General features: G+C 37.0%; 1 protein-coding gene across 1 annotated transcript in view; it reads right to left on the reverse strand.

The window, feature by feature from the left end:
• The window catches only part of PLCZ1 (phospholipase C zeta 1), a 42,042-nt gene that overhangs the window by 6,135 nt on the left and 19,464 nt on the right, over window positions 1-16,443 (reverse strand). Inside the window, exons 6-9 of the mRNA XM_081818937.1 lie at window positions 15,938-16,085; window positions 11,834-11,950; window positions 10,566-10,738; window positions 2,894-3,037 (exon numbers count right to left, since the gene is read on the reverse strand). Of these exons, the coding sequence (XP_081675063.1) occupies window positions 2,894-3,037; window positions 10,566-10,738; window positions 11,834-11,950; window positions 15,938-16,085 (582 nt within the window). The remainder of the gene's footprint in view (window positions 1-2,893; window positions 3,038-10,565; window positions 10,739-11,833; window positions 11,951-15,937; window positions 16,086-16,443) is intronic.

Raw genomic sequence — 16,443 nt, forward strand, 5'->3', positions numbered from 1 at the left:
GGTTTCATTTTGTTTCATTTTTCCCTCCCTTCCCTATGATCCTCTGTCTTGTTTCTCAACTTCCTCATATTAGTGTCAATTCTTTATAGACTCTTTAAAATGTGCACAAAATTCTTATAGTGATTTATCTTCCTCCTCTAACCCTACTTCATTATAAACTCTCTCTCTCACACACATACACATATAGATCATATGTATTATATGCAAAAGCCCTTTTAGGAAAGAAAGGAAAGAAAGAAAAAAAGAAAGAAGAAAAGAAAGAAAGAAAGAAAGAAGAAAGAAAGAAAGAAAGAAAGAAAGAAAGAAAGAAAGAAAGAAAGAAAGAAAGAAAAAGAAAGAAAGAGGGGCGCCTGGGTGGCTCAGTCGTTAAGCGTCTGCCTTCGGCTCAGGTCATGATCCCAGGGTCCTGGGACCGAGCCCCGCATCGGGCTCTCTGCTCGGCCGGGAGCCTGCTTCTCCCTCTCCCACTCCCCCTGCTTGTGTTCCCTCTCTAGCTGTCTCTCTCTCTCTCTGTCAAATAAATAAAATAAAATCTTTAAAAAAAAAAAAAGAAAAGAAAAGAGAAAGAAAGAAAGAAGGAAGAAAGGAAAGAAAGAAAGAAAGGAAGGAAGGAAGAAAGAAAGAAAGGGAGAAAGGAAGGGAGGAAGGAAGGAAGGAAGAGAAAGAGAAAGGAAGGAAGAAGGAAGAAAGGAGAGAGGGAAGGAGGGAGGGAGGAAGGAAGGAAGGAAGGAAAGAAAGGGGGAGAGGGAGGGAAGGAGGGAAGGAAGGAAACCAGGATAACAATTTGATAGTTACAAGCATAGTTTTCTCGGGCATGACCAAAACTGAAGAATTACTTCCACACCTTATCCAAATGTGATCTTTTTTCCTTCCAGACTCTCATTTCTCTTATTATACCGCAATTACTCTAGGAGCTAAGCCATCCTAGAATCCCTCTTGTCCCGCTATCTAGACTTTTATTCCTGCTAGTCTTCCTCATATACATCCTCCACCCCTTTTCTGATGCAATGGGCCTTCTTTGACTGGAATTCCCCATCCTCTAGCCATGAAATCATATCCTGACTCTATTTTGTATTTTCATTTCTCTCGCATACACTTCTTCCTATCAAATCTGCAGAAACAATCTTCCTAAAACTCAAGTATGTTAGTGCTATATCCCTGTTCAAGAGTTTTAATTTTGTTCATTTTCTACAGAAAAGAAATTACCTAACATCTTATCATGGCTTTCACAATTTTCCATGGCCGTACCCAACATAACTTTCTCATTTTATCTTTAAGGACCCTGTATTCCACCCATATTAAATTTCTGTATTTTTCCCTAGCATATTTGAATTTAGTCTTCTCCAGGTGTTAGGGCTCATATTATTCCTTTTGCCTTCAATGCCTTCATCCTCAATCTCTGTAAAAAATTCTATTCATTCTCCAAGAACCATCTCCAAATTTGCCTGTTCCACTACAATTCTCATATTTTCCTTAAAACACTAATGACTTTATCATAATTGTTTTATTGTATCTCATCTCTCATGCCAAACTGAGAACTATCTAAAATAGAGTTGATCGGGACATACATAGTAATATGTTTAATAAACAGAGATTTTAAGTTTCTTTGATACTTATCACCAGGATTCTAATAAAACAGGCTCAGTATTGTTAGATAAAGCAAATTTAATTTCTGTAGGAATATTTCCATAAAACCCAGGGATATAATCTAAATTCTAATGGGAGCTAGAATCATATTTTGAGAGGTGCATTGAATAAACAAATGTTCCGTGCATTTTGTTATGAAGATTCAAGTAAGGGGATGAAGAGAACAAGAGATAGGGTACTATACGCTTCCTGACATAAGCAATTACCATTTTGTGACACCGCCATCGTAGTATGCCTTCAACTCTAAGGCATGCCAAATAGTGCAGTGAGTCTTCACCAATATCCCTTCCCATAGATAACCTAGGATGAAGTAGCCAAAACTTCCCACATCTTCTTTCCATACCCTTTGCACTAGGGGGACACTGGAGGAGTATTTGGGGTGTCACTACAAGGGGCAGATGGTGGATATTATTGGAGATCATCACCCAAGGAGAAAAAGACTAATACAACTGCACCTGTTTTTCCATTGGTGCCATTTAACCTGGCACATATTTCCAGACTCACAAATGAAGCCCACTCTACTTTGGGAATATCCACCCAAAGAAGATTTTAGACTCAAGAATCAGTTCCTAGGTCTCCTCCAAGGTGACCCTGACTAAAGGTCAATCCCAGGAATCTACACTTTAATATCCTTAATGATTTCACCCTCAACGAAGATGTGACGCTGTCAGTAGTGTATTATATAAAATATCACGGGATGCTGGAACTGAAAATCTTACCCAAGTCATTTCTTCCATTCCTACATTTCCCTTCTGGCAAAAATGACTAAATTATGAACCCAAATATTGTATGAGTAGGTTTCTATGGCATCCTTAGCCAGAGCCAAAAGCCACAGACCTTTGATCTAAAATAATTCAAACAGTGAAATAAAAATGGGTAACATACTATATCAGAATAATCATACGTTCTTTATTTTACACAAAGGTTAGAAGCTAAGTAGATTTGCAGCCATCAAAATGTCCCTTTAATTCAGCAATATGGGAAGAAACATGAAAAGGAGGTCAAAGGGAAAAAAAATAGTAATTTTTCAGGTCAGATAAATTTTTGTATCTGTAATCTGAAAATATATCTAAACAATACATTGAATCACTATCAAATTGTTTTCACTGCATATAACCCTTTGGTCAGCTAAAACCTAATTCAAAGCCCTTGCCTTAGGAATAATAAAGATGTCTCAAAACTCTATCACTAGATAAATTTTAAGCTTTCAAACAAGAAGCCTAGTAGAAGTTCAATAAAAATATACTGGGAGCTCACCATTTCTTTTAATTACACGAGTCTGCCGTTTCACATGATCATTTGGAACACCAAAAATTTCTAGAACCACTAGTGTGTCAGCTTTGTTAGATGATGAATGGTTACTGGGAGGTAACTGGATACCACTGATGAGCTGCACAAAAATATTTGAATGCAAAAATTTAAAAGGATATCAAACTGCATAATCACATAATTTCAAAATAAAATATGTATTCCAAAAAGATAATAGACTCTCAGTTCCCACAAAAAAATTAAAAGTGGAATATAACACAAATTTTAAAATTTAACTCTTATCCTCAAGTGTCAGTAAGTGAATACTAGGAATATGTCTATATTATTCCACTTTACTAATATATAGTTATAGTAAAATTCACATTGTCTGGGATTTATAGTTCAACATTTTTTTAATTTTTAAAGTCTTTGTTATGGTTGTTATAAGGCACTGCTTAAAAGTATTGTTAGAATCATAGTCTACTGTAATTCAGCTTGAATTACTCTGAAAACATGAACTATCTTGAAATTCATACTGTATGTAAACAGCCAAAAATTAGAAACAATATTAATACTACTTCTGAAATGTAAGAAAAAACACTGCATAATTTCCTATGACAGTATTTTTTCATAGTATAATTTATGTTTGGATAATTTATGATAAAATTTTATATTATCTATTATTGTCAGTATTATCATAAGTAATTTGAGTCTGACAAAATCAATGATTTCATATGTATATTAGGGACTGGGTATCAGAAGAACACTTAAAGTAATTAACAATAGTTTCATTTAACCTTGTATTAGTCAAACTAGCTGTTGAAGCAAAGTTTTGTCTTACTTTAGGGAACAAAGTCCAAACAAAAACACTATTTCAAAGTGCACTAATTTGTAAAATGTACTAATATAAAAATTCAGGCATAATTTCAATTTCTGAACATTATAATAAAAAGGAACAAATAAATAATTGTTTGAAAAAAAAGAAAGGAGGAAGGAAAGAAGAAAGGAAGAGAAAAAAAGAAAAAGAAACAGAAGAAGTGCCAATGTATAATTTTTCCTTTCCTACATCCACACATTATAACATTAGCTGGAAACCAGAGTGACTATGTAAATATTTAACAACAACTATGGAATGGGCATTGATCAATCAGCCTAATTAGACATCAGGGAAGTTGGAACATTGGCCATAATCAATAAGTACACTGATACCAGAGCCTCCCAGCTGAGTATCTCCTCCGCAGGTAACAGACCCTTACCAATATGGAGAAGGTTCGGCTTTGGTGCACCTTGTGTCAAAAAATATATAAAATAAAAAATAATAATAATTGAATATCAGAACTGAAAAAGAATTTAGAGTCTATTATTCAAATACTTTTTACACTCTGAGTCACAGAGCCTTTCCAGGTGCCACCACGGAGATAGATGTCAAAAAGAAAACCCTTGATGGTCAACTAGAGTACCTCTGCTTTCATCTATTGGCCTTATGCATAAGATTTTGAACTTAGAAAATGGTTGTATCGTATTTATAAGTTTGAGAATGATTGACCTAATCCAAAACTCTCCATTTGCAGATGACAGAGATTAAACCAGAAATGTTGAAATGTCTTCATCAAGGACATAAAGCTAATGGTAAAACTAGGTCTCTTGATTCCCAAGTCATGCCTTCCACAACTTGTACAAGTTGTAATCAAAGCTCTCCAGGACGATCAAAGCAAGAGAGAAGAACCCACATGGCTATGGCAGCAGTTTGCCAGGAAAATCATTAATCCTGCCTGTTTTATTACCTACATCCCTATATGCCACTTACATCCCTATATGAGACCCTTCAGAAACAAACAGGTGGCATCTGTAAACATCTGTGCATACTAGCTATCTTCCATCTTTGCTTTCTCAATGAAAGAACACATCTGTTGTCCTTACTATTTCTAACTTACAAAAGCAATCATTCAATTAACTTACATATATTGAGCATACACTTTGTGTCAGGCACTGTGGATAAGACTTGAACAAAACACAGTCTTTATCCTTCCAGGGCCTTCAGAAAAGTGGGGGAGAAACACAAGTCCAAGTAAATAAACAATTACAGACATACCTCATGTTATCGAGCTTTGTTTTACTCTATTTTGCAGATATTGCATTTTTTACAAACTGAAGGTTTGTGGCAATTCTGCATTGAGCAAGTCTATGGGCACCATTTTCCTAACAGCAATTGCCCACTTCATGTTTCTCTGTCACATTTTTGTAATTCTCACAATATTTCGAACTTTTTCACTATTATATTTATTATGGGGATCTGTGATCAGTGATCTTTGATGTTACTGTTGTGATTGTTTGGAGGTGCCACCAACCATGCCCATATAAGACAGCACACTAATACATGTGTGTGTTCTGACTGCAGATGGGGTGGAGACAGCAAGAGAACTACAGTCAGAATTGGAGCCCCAAGATGTGACTGAATTACTCCAATCTCATGGTCAAACTTGAACAAATGAGGAGTTGGTGGATGAGCAAAGAAAGTGATTTCTTGAGCTGGGATCTACTCCTGGTGAAGATGCTGTGACGATTGTCGAAATGACAACAAAGGATTTAGAAGACTACATCAACATAGTTGACAAATGGTACCACAGCCACCCTGACCTTGAGCAACCGCCACCCTGACCTTGAGCAACCACCACCCTGATCAGTCAGCAGCCGTCCACATCCAGGCAAGACCTTTCACCAGCCAAAAGATTGTGACTCGCTCAAAGCTCAGATGATGGTTAGCACTTTTTAGTGACAAAGTATTTTTAATTAAGGTAGGTACATTGTTTTTTTAGACATAATACACTGCACATTTAATAGACTATAGTATAAACATAACTTTCATATACTCTGGGAAACCAAAAAGTTCATTTGGCTTGCTTTATTGTGATATTCACTCTATTGCGGTGGTCTGGAACCAAACCTGCAGTATCGCTGATGTATACCTGTATAATACATATTATGGCATAGGATGTTATGGAAAAACAAAACTACAAAAAGAAGCCTAACTAATTTAGGGTAGGAAAAAAAAAAACTTCTGAAAAGAAGTGACCCTTGAGTCTTGAAAAATGAGTCTGAATGCAACAGGCAGGTGAAGGATGGGAGAATGACCCAGTCAAATGAAAAAGCATATGTAATGCGTGGAGGTGTCATATGGTTACAGAACAAGGTGCAAGATTAGAAGTGGAGAGAGATGGGCCTAGAGAATTAGGCTAAGCCCTGACTGAGAAAGCAAGCAGGACACCCAAAGAAACATTAAGTAGGCACAATGAGATTAGCACTGGGGCACAATGTCTCTGGGCAATTTGTGGAAGATGAATCAGAACTGAGACAGGCTATGTGAAAAACCCTTAGGAGGCCAAAGAAATAAATGTGATGACAGGTAACAAATTCCTTAAAAAAGGGGGAGGGGGGTCAGTGGCAAATGGCATCAGACCAAGGGATTGGATAAGGATGACATTTCTAATCAATAAAATTTAGAGATGGGACATGGGAAGTGACAGATGTGGAAGAGAAGAATGCTTCCCAATTTTCTAGCCTGAATTAATTGACACAATGAATTCAATGGAGATCACTGACATTTAAAGAAAATAAGATTGGACTAGGAAGGGATGTTCAGCCTTTAATATATTAAGCTTGACAGAACAAGGATTAAACAGGTAAGGATGTTAAGTAGGATATTTAAAATATGTCTTTACATTCCAGAAATGAAGGCAGATTGAAGATTTGAGCACTGTTGGTAGTTGAAACCATCAACGTATATAAAAGGACACAAGGAGAATATTTAGTTTGAGATAAGGATTAAGAAAAAGCCTTAGCCTAACAGACACATGAAAAAATGCTCTACATCACTTGGCATCAGGGAAATACAAATCAAAACCACAAGATATCACCTCACACTGGTCAGAATGGCTAAGATTAGCAAGTCAGGAAACGAGATGTTGGCGAGGATGTGGGAAATGGGGAAACCTCTTGCACTCTTGGTGGGAGTGCAAGCTGATGCAGCCACTCTGGAAAGCAATATGGAGGTTCCTAAAAAAGTTAAAAATAGAACTACCTTATGATCCAGAAATTGCACTACTAGGTATTTATCCAAAGGATACAAAAATAGTGATTCAAAGAGACACATGCAACCCAATGTTTATAGCAGCAATGGCCACAATAGCCAAACTATGGAAAGAGCCCAGATGTCCACCGACAGATGAATGGACAAAGAAGTGGTATATATATATATATGTATATGCTTACTTTGAGTAGTATTCCATTGTATATATGGATATATACAATGGAATACTACTCATCCATCAAAAAGAATGAACTCTTGCCATTTGCAGCAACATGTATGGACTAGAGGGTACTATGATAAGCAAAATAAGTCAAAGAAAGACAAATACCATATGATTTCACTCATGTGGAATTTAAGGAGCAAAACAGATGAACAAAGGGGAAGGGAAGAAAAAATAAGATTAAAAACAGAGAGGGTGGCAAACCAGAAGAGACTCAACTCTGGGAAACAAACTGGGGGTTGCTGGAGACTAGGTGAGTGAGGGGATGGGGTACCTGGGTGACAGGCAGTAAGGAGGGCATGTGATGTAATGAGCACTGGGTGTTATATGCAACTGACGAATCACTAAATTTTACCCCTGAAACTAATAATATGCTATATGTTAACTAAATTGAATTTAAATTAAAAAATTTTTTAAAAAAGAAAAAGCCTTAACAACATAAATACTTCAGAGGCAGGTAGAGTAAAGGAGCCCACAAATTTGAGAAAGAAAGAATCAGTTGGGAAGAAGAGAAAAAAAGAGAGAGAGAGAGGGAGAGAGGAAAGCCCCAGATGCACAGCAAGGAGATTTGTGAGGAGTAGGAGGGGACCATACAAAGTGGCTGATTCATCCCTTTTTCTCACTAGAACAGCTACTACAATGACTAGATTAGGTGTTTAGAACAATGTAGCCTTTCGCATTTTTTCATTCACGCAAAAAAACAACAGGCAGACACTGGTACAAATGTGGAAAATGTTGAAATACCACCCACCTTACAGGGGCTAAAGAGATCAACAGAAATTTAAAGGCCCTAAAGGAAGTCAATGGAACTTAAAATATTAATGTATACTTTCTAGCTTATATCATAACCAAAAAGTAAAAGAAAAAGTTATTAATCTTTTAAATTTTTGTATTAAAAAAATACAAAAAAAAAAAGGGTGCCTGGGTGGCTCAGTTGGTTAAGCGGCTGCCTTCGGCTCAGGTCAGGGTCCCAGGATCCTGAGATCGAGTCCCACACCTGGTTCTCTGCTCATCGAGGAGTCTGCTTTTCCCTCTGTGCTCTCCCTCTCTCTCAAATAAATAAATAAAATCTTAAAAAAAATAAAAAATAAAAAAAATGCCAAAGTTATGATAATATTTGCAAAGTAAGCTTAATGGAGAATATTTTGCTGGATCCTAGAAAGAGTGCCAACTAATTGATTTGGGGCAGCATCCAGTGCTGGAGGCAATTTCTACTATATGCCCCTACTTTTCTACCCTACATGCCCCTACTTTTAGAGTCACAGAATCCAGAGCGTGTGGGTAGCTCAGTCAGTTAAGCACCCACTCTTGATTTTGGCTCAGGTCACAATCTCAGGTTTGTGGGATCAAGACCCACGTCAGACTCTGTGTTCAGCATGGAGTCTGCTTATCCCTCTCCCCCACCCCCTTGCTTACATTCTCTAACTCTCTTAAAGAAATAAAATCTTTAAAAAAAAATTTAGAGTCACAAAATCCCTAACAACCAAGGAAAAAGTCAGCTACATACATCACTGGTACTGTTTCTCTCAGGGGCTGAGATCATTTCTTTCTCATTCAACTTTGCTCTACTCTCTTTCCACATTAATCTCTGAAAGACAGCAACATCTCTTAAATCTCCATTCTAAGCCAGGACAAAAAGGCTAGGGCCGGAAGTGGATGAAAGTGGTCCCCCAAGTCCTGTGACATCAGGACAGTAGAGGAAGGAGCCGAGAGAGGAAGGTTTATGAAGGGCATGCAGTCTGGGTTAGAGCGTCTCCTGCACTCTGACCGCCAGGACGCCAGAGCAGGGAAGCTCCCACCAGCCAGCACAGCCAGCAACACTCCCCTCAATCAGAACAGCAAACACAAAAGTCCTCACCAGGGACAGCAATACAAGTACCAAAATTCCAGAACAGAATCTGAAATGGTTCATACGGTTCTAGGAGCAACCAGCTAAACCAAGAGAGGGACCAAAGAGCCCTACCCACCCAATTTGTTACAAACCATAGGTTTGTAGATACAATCTAAAATAGAATTGCTGGGGTGCCTGGGTGGCTCAGTTGGTTAAGCGTCTGCCTTCGGCTCAGGTCATGATCCCAGGGTCCTGGGACCGAGCCCCATATTGGGCTTCCTGCTTAGCGAGAAGCCTGCTTGTCCCTCTCCCACTCTCCCTGATGGTGTTCCTTCTCTTGCTGTCTCTCTCTCTGTCAAATAAATAAATGAATGAATAAATAAATAAATAAATAAATAAATAAAATATTTTAAAAAATAGAATTGCTTATAACTAAGTGGAGAGAAAAAAGCTAAGGGCTTTTTAGAAGATTCAGGGACATTTAAAAAAAGGAAATAAATAGCACTTAAGTTATAGAAAAATAAGAAAGTTTTCAGAAAGTCTATACTTTTTGGAAACAATAAATTTTAGACAACTACTTTGCTCCCAATAAAATCACACAGAATCTAAGAAGACAGGGGTTGGGGGGTGGGGAAAGACGCTGGATAGGATACAGACAGAAATAAAAATGAAGCAGCATGAGGTAAATAAAAATTGGAGGGGAGAAACTGATAATGCAGGAGAAAAATTCATATCTACATTAGAATTGGTAAAGAATAAAATCAAATATGGAAGAAAACCAAAGGCAGAAAAAAAGAGACAGTGATAGAGTTGACAGGAATTAGTAAACATGCAGGCAGATACTCAAGAAAAGCATACGGATAACTTTTGGTTTCCAAATACTAATCAAAGAATATTCAGAGACAAGGGGTTAAAAATCTGGAACTGTGAAAGTCTAATGCTGGAGATTAATGACAAAGCAAAGAGCTCCTAAAATTTTCTAGTAAAATTCTATAAAGTTAAGGAGGGAGAGAGTCGCATATCTACAAGGTAACTCGTGGGCTGAACTCAGACTTCTCTATCACAATATTAAATGCCTAACGACAATGGGATAATATAGACTTTGGAGAGGAGAAGCTTTCAGCCTCAATATTTCTATTCACAAGCAGGTAATCATTCATGCAAAAAGTCAACAAAAAGTTTTTCAGATATGGAGCGATACCGAAAAAGATGAACAGAAATTTTTTTTTTTAAAGATTTTATTTATCTGACAGATAGAGAGACAGCGAGAGAGGGAACACAAGCAGGGGGAGTGGGAGAGGGAGAAGCATGCTTCCCGCCCAGCAGGGAGCCCGATGCGGGGCTCGATCCCAGGACCCTGGGATCATGACCTGAGCCGAAGGCAGACGCTTAACGACTGAGCCACCCAGGCACCCCAAGATGAACAGAAATTTAGAGGACATTAAAGGAAATCAATGGAAGTCAAAATATTAATGCAGACTCTCTAGCTTCTATAGTAACCTCCCCCAAAAAGAAAAAGTTATTCATCTTACCCTTATCGTAAGTGTAACTGGATCAATGTCTTTTGGTGTTTCATTTGGATTAAACTCTGTTTTAATATCTCTTAGGAAATGTGGTTTCAAAATATACCCAGAACAACCATTATCCAAAAATTTCCCATTTTGAAGATCCATAGGCAGACCAGGGGTCTGGAAATTTAAGGCCACTGTGAGAAAAAAGTATTTTGTTATTGTCAGGAAAGAGAGGGTACATTAAAGAAACACAGCTCAAAGATTTACTGAAACCGAATCATGGATTTTATATGTCCAAACATTTTAAGAGTGAGCATCATTAGCCAAATAATTTCTGATTTTTAAACATGTCTTCCTGCTATGTGTATATTAATGTATGAACGTGGGTTTTAATTTTTAAATTATTTTATAGCTTTGGTTTAAACATCAGACTGATACACAGTATAGATTACAGAATAGCAATGTGTAGGTCAGATGACATTCAGGAGATATGAGAATAGAGAAAATCAGTACACTTAATGCCAGAAGGAAAGACACTGAGTATATTTTAAATTTTCAGGCCCAAAGAGATACTGTTATCACTTGAAGAGGAAGTGGGAAACAAGCAGAGCAATAATTGGTGTTAAAATATAGAAGTCCCTCCATGGAAGTTGGTAAAAAGCCACTGTATGCAGTACCATCCTCCACTTCCCCTAATACCCCCTCACCCACCTATCCTAACCCTACTCTCCCCCTCCCTCCACAAACCGATGGGCATTGCCAAGCCAGGAGCAGAGGCGTTCACACCTAGGACCCTCTGACTGGTTAGTGCCTGTGCTGTAACAGTGAATCAATTTGGAATAGGGAGGGTCTGGTAAAGACAAGTAACGGAGCCACGTAATCTCATTCACTTTTCAATACTGTGAATGCAGAAGCTTGTGTAAAGTATAAAAGGCAGAGGTCCCTTGATTTAAAGAAGCCCTTAGCAAATCTTTCAAGCAAAGGATTTGATATTCACTGTCCTCTTACATCCATTTTGATGTCTTTTTTCCCTTCCTACCCTTCCAATGCCAACTCTCCATGAATTGAACTTCCATGCCCCTAACCCTCACTTAGAGTTACCCTCTCTGACCCATTTAGGAATAACTTCAGCTCTTGAAACTAATGATTCGTCATTATTGCCTGACCCTAAAACACCCAGGGCCAAAAAAATCTACTTGGGAAGCTCTTTTCATAAATCTTTCATTAATTCACAAAATGAACTTATTTTATCTTATTTTTGCAGAAACTCAATATTCTATATAACATACCCATTTGACAACCTATATTCCAAAATTCTTGAGGATTAAAATTAGAGGAGTCTGTTCTTGTTGCTTTGGGATAAATTCTGGTAATGAACTTGCTGGTGTGAAGAATAAACTCGTGGCCTAAAAAAATATATATGAGAACATCATGAAAGATTTCAAATAAATAATAAACTGCTATGCTTCTATATATTATATAATTCTACAATTGTTTCAGTACTTTTGATACGTATGTCTTAGCAAAAATATTTGTAATTCATGGAAATCAAAATAAATCCATGCCTTTGTTTGACAGTGTAATTCACTGTTATTGAGAAGTTAATAATTTTTATTATACAATTTTATGTATATTAATCATTCACTTGAGGAAAAATGATTAAATAATATATTTGTTTTTCACATCCAAATTAATCTCACTTTGACATAAGAATATATAAAATTTTCAAATAAAATGCATCCATGTTTTAAAAAAAAAGTTGTATCTTTCTCCATTTTGTCTTTTTTTTTACTTTGGTTTTTGCATTAGGGCAGAATCACATGTAAGTCATATAAAGATATATAATGCCATCCAAATTAATCCAGTTGAATAACCAACAGATTCTCAGGGTTGAAAGGGATGTTAAGTTATTCAGTTCAGCTCCCAACCCTAATCACCACAGCATCTTCCCTCAAAATTCCTTCAATCTCTGTTTGCATCTCTCCATTGAAAGAGAACTTGCTATCTCCCAGTACAGCAGTCCCCCCTTATCCGTGGTTTTGCTTCCGGTGGTCTCAGTGACCTACAGTCAACCAGAGTCTGAAGCAGATGATCCTACTCCTGACAAATCACCAGAAGTTTGCAAATACCCTACAATCATTCATCTCATCTCATCTCATCACGTAGACATTTTACCATCTCACATAATCACAAGAAGGGTGAGTGAAGTACAATAAGATATTTTGAGAGAGATCACATTCACATAACTTTTATTACAGTATATTGTTACGATTGTTCTATTTCATTATTAGTTATTGTTGTCAATCTCTGTGCCTAACTTATAAATTAAATTTATCATAGATGGAAGCCTGCTTCTCCCTCTCCCACTCCCCCTGCTTGTGTTCCCTCTCTCACTGTGTCTCTCTCTGTCAAATAAATAAGTAAAATCTTAAAACAAAACAAAACAAAAAAACATAGTATATGTAGGGTTCAGTGCTCCACAGTGTCAGGCATCCACTGGGGGTCTTGGAATGTGTCTCCCATGGATAAGGGGACTACTGTAGTTCTGATTATTTTCAAATGTTTTCCTTACTGAGATAAGGTCTATACTTATAATACACATACACACACACACACAGTCCATTTGTTTCTCTATTTTTTATGTTTTTACTTATCTATTTTTATAAGTTTCTATTTATATATGTTCTACCTAAATCACTTGAGATTCAAAACTAATATGTACTAATTTGTACCCTTTACCATTGGACATCCTTCAAATTTTTGGACATAGATTTCGTGTTTCTCCAAGGCTTTTATTCTTTCACTAAGCAGATCCTGTTCCCACAACTACTCCTGCTAATACGATGATCAGTATAGGGAGAAATGGTTACTGCCTGGGGCCCACTACATTTGCTGGTCAAACTGGAATTGAATTGATGCCACCCTCATTCCACATACTCTTCTTTAGGAAGCATTGTCAAGTAGAAAAATTATAATTACTGAAGTTAATAATTATAATCAACTTCATCAGCTCTCAATTTTAGAAGTTATACACTCCTTGAGAGAAAGAAAGCTACTCGCGTATAAAGGCACCATGTTGTCCAACTATCATGATCCCTTATCCAGCCCTAAGCAAGATATTTATCTTTTGGTAAGAAGTGTACTCTTCTGGATCATAATTTTCCTATCTACAAAGTGATAAACACAAATGATCACGAAAGACCCTTAACATAATATGATCTAGTTACTTCTGAAATTGACCTTTAGAAATTAAACATGTTATGTTATTATAAATGCAATTTATGTTCATCTTAGATAAATGAGAAAATCAAAAAAATAAGAAATAAAACTAATACAATCTCGTCACTTAATTAATAACCAGTAACCCTTGGTATATATCTTTCCACTCTGTTGTCATAGGTATATTCTTATTTTTTAATTGAATCATATTGTTTGTTCCCTTATATAAACTTCCTTTTTTTAACTTAAAAATAACATAAAAAATCATTCCATTTCAATACTATTCACCTACTACATTATTTTTAAATGACTGAAAAGTATCCATGCATATAAAAAGTTGTTTGTTTCTTATTTTTCTGCATTATAAAATTAGTAACATTTAAGTTTTTAATAATAATGGACATTCTTCGTGCCTGGGTGGCTCAGTCGGTTAAGCATCTGCCTTCAGCTCAGGTCATGATCCTGGGACCGAGTCCTGCGTCAGGCTCCCTGCTCCACAGGGAGTCTGCTTCTCCCTCCCCCCTCCCCCCACTCGTTCTCTCTCTCTCTCCCTCTCTCTCTCCCAAATAAATAAATAAAATCTTTTTAAAAAATTAAAAAAAATAATGATGGACATTATCTTAGAGTACACCTTTGCCCACATCATTAATTATTTGTCATTGGATTTTGGTGCAAGAAAAATGCCCTATACTCTTTCCAAAGAAATGGTGGTGCTACATTTTATGACTCTATTCAGAACCGCTCAGTGCCTTTTTAAATTTTGAGCAGGTGTCTAATACAATGAGAGTGAGAGAATTATAACAACTTTTGTTGTGCCCAGAGGGCTTGTCCCCTTGAGAAACAACAAAAACTATCCAATAATTTGAAAGAATAGAGACTAGCAAAGTAGGTCATTCAAGTTCAAACTCGGCCGACAATACTCACAGTAAGAAATATATCTTATATCACACCCAACACACAATACACACACATAATTGTTTCATAAAATAATACTCTTATTGCATCTCCATTATTCTATTCTATTCCATTCTATTCTACTCTATTATTTTAATGGTGGTGGTTCAGATTTACTGAATTGATTTTTGATCATCATCTACAGCTTAAAAAACAAACAAAAAGAGCCTAAAATATCCAGAGTCAGTTTGAAGAGATGAGCTGCAGTATGCCTCAAAACCCTTGGGTGCCAGTGGCCAGCCCAAAGCGGTTAACCAACAAATATATCAGAATCCGCATTTCCAAACAGCCAACAGCTGGTTTGAGTCAGTTGCAGGTGCTGATTTGCCTGCCATGGTGTTTCTATACAGGACGGTAGATTGCATTTTTTAAGAAGGATTTGGAGAGTCACTTGACTGCTGAGTTAATTGCCCATCCCTTTTTTTCCCCCCCTTCTTAAGTTCAGGTTATCCTCGATCATATAAGTCTGAGAATAGGGTAGAGTCGGCTTCCCATTCTCTTTCCAAGGCCTTGTTGCATCTTTGGCTCTAGCAAACAGAATAATCCACCTCGGGTTCAGAATCAGAAGACAGTGAAAAGATGCGGAGACCAATGGTACCACTGCAGATGTGCAGGGACAGTGCATACTCTGTACAGCCATCTGGCAGCCTGGCGCGGATGCCATGTCCTCCTTCTCCCTCACCTTGGACACACAGCCTCCAGGTCTATTTAATTGTCTACCTCAGGTGCCTACTGAGTCCACAGTTCACCATGGCTCCCTCTACCATGAGCCCTCATCTCCTCCCTACAGGGAGTCTTGCCTTTACACTGCTATCAAAGGCATCCTTCAGAAACACAGAGGGGATGGTGTGATTCCTGAGATTTCAATCCTGTTCACCTTTGATTCTAGGACAAAGTTCACATTTCTTGTGATTTGGCTCTGCCTACCTCTGCAGCCTTGTCACTCATCGCTCTCCTCTACAAACAGCTCACCAGGGCCCCACCCACAAAACTGTCCACACTGGACATTCTCAATCAAAATTTCATGACTTAAAGAAGTCAAATAAGTTCTGTGAAATCACTTATTGTGATTTGAGGTATATAGCCTTTTTTAAATTACATTAAATATGTTGAAAATTTATGAGAATATAGTTTTAGAAATGTCACTGACCAATCTTAACACCCTTGCAGTGAATTAAAGTTGTTTAAATACTTCATCTGTTTGAAACATAAGAATTTACCTTTCAACTTTGAAAGTTTTCGGGCTTCTGACTCCCCAATAGAATTACTCTCATTAAATTGCTGATATAGTCTTGAATGCTGAAAGCTTATGAACTTCTCGGCTTTGGTATAAATGACAAGATCAGATAGGGCCATAGCCACTTTTACCTATGTGGTATAAAAATAAAATGCAGAAATTTCATATTTTTGCAATAAATCATTTGAAAAATTCCTTTTCCAATAAAGAAAATATGCTTTCAGATCAATTATATGAGTCTTTTCATAATATTATCTCCTCAAAAACCGTTTGGAATGCATCAGTGTGATTATTTTGTATTCAATGTGATTGAATAGTATTTAATGTTAACATGAGACAGCATACATTTAAAATCCCAACTAACGTAGTAAGTATTGAAGATGACAATTATTACTATTTCCTTTTTCCCAAAGATCTGTTTATTCTTGTGAATTTTGCAACTTGAGGATATTTAGTCATGAGTAAGTATATGTCCAATATGATCTAACA

The sequence above is a fragment of the Leptonychotes weddellii genome, chromosome 5 (genome assembly GCF_054177405.1).
Source record: "Leptonychotes weddellii isolate Sample4059 chromosome 5, ASM5417740v2, whole genome shotgun sequence".
NCBI lineage: Eukaryota > Metazoa > Chordata > Mammalia > Carnivora > Phocidae > Leptonychotes > Leptonychotes weddellii.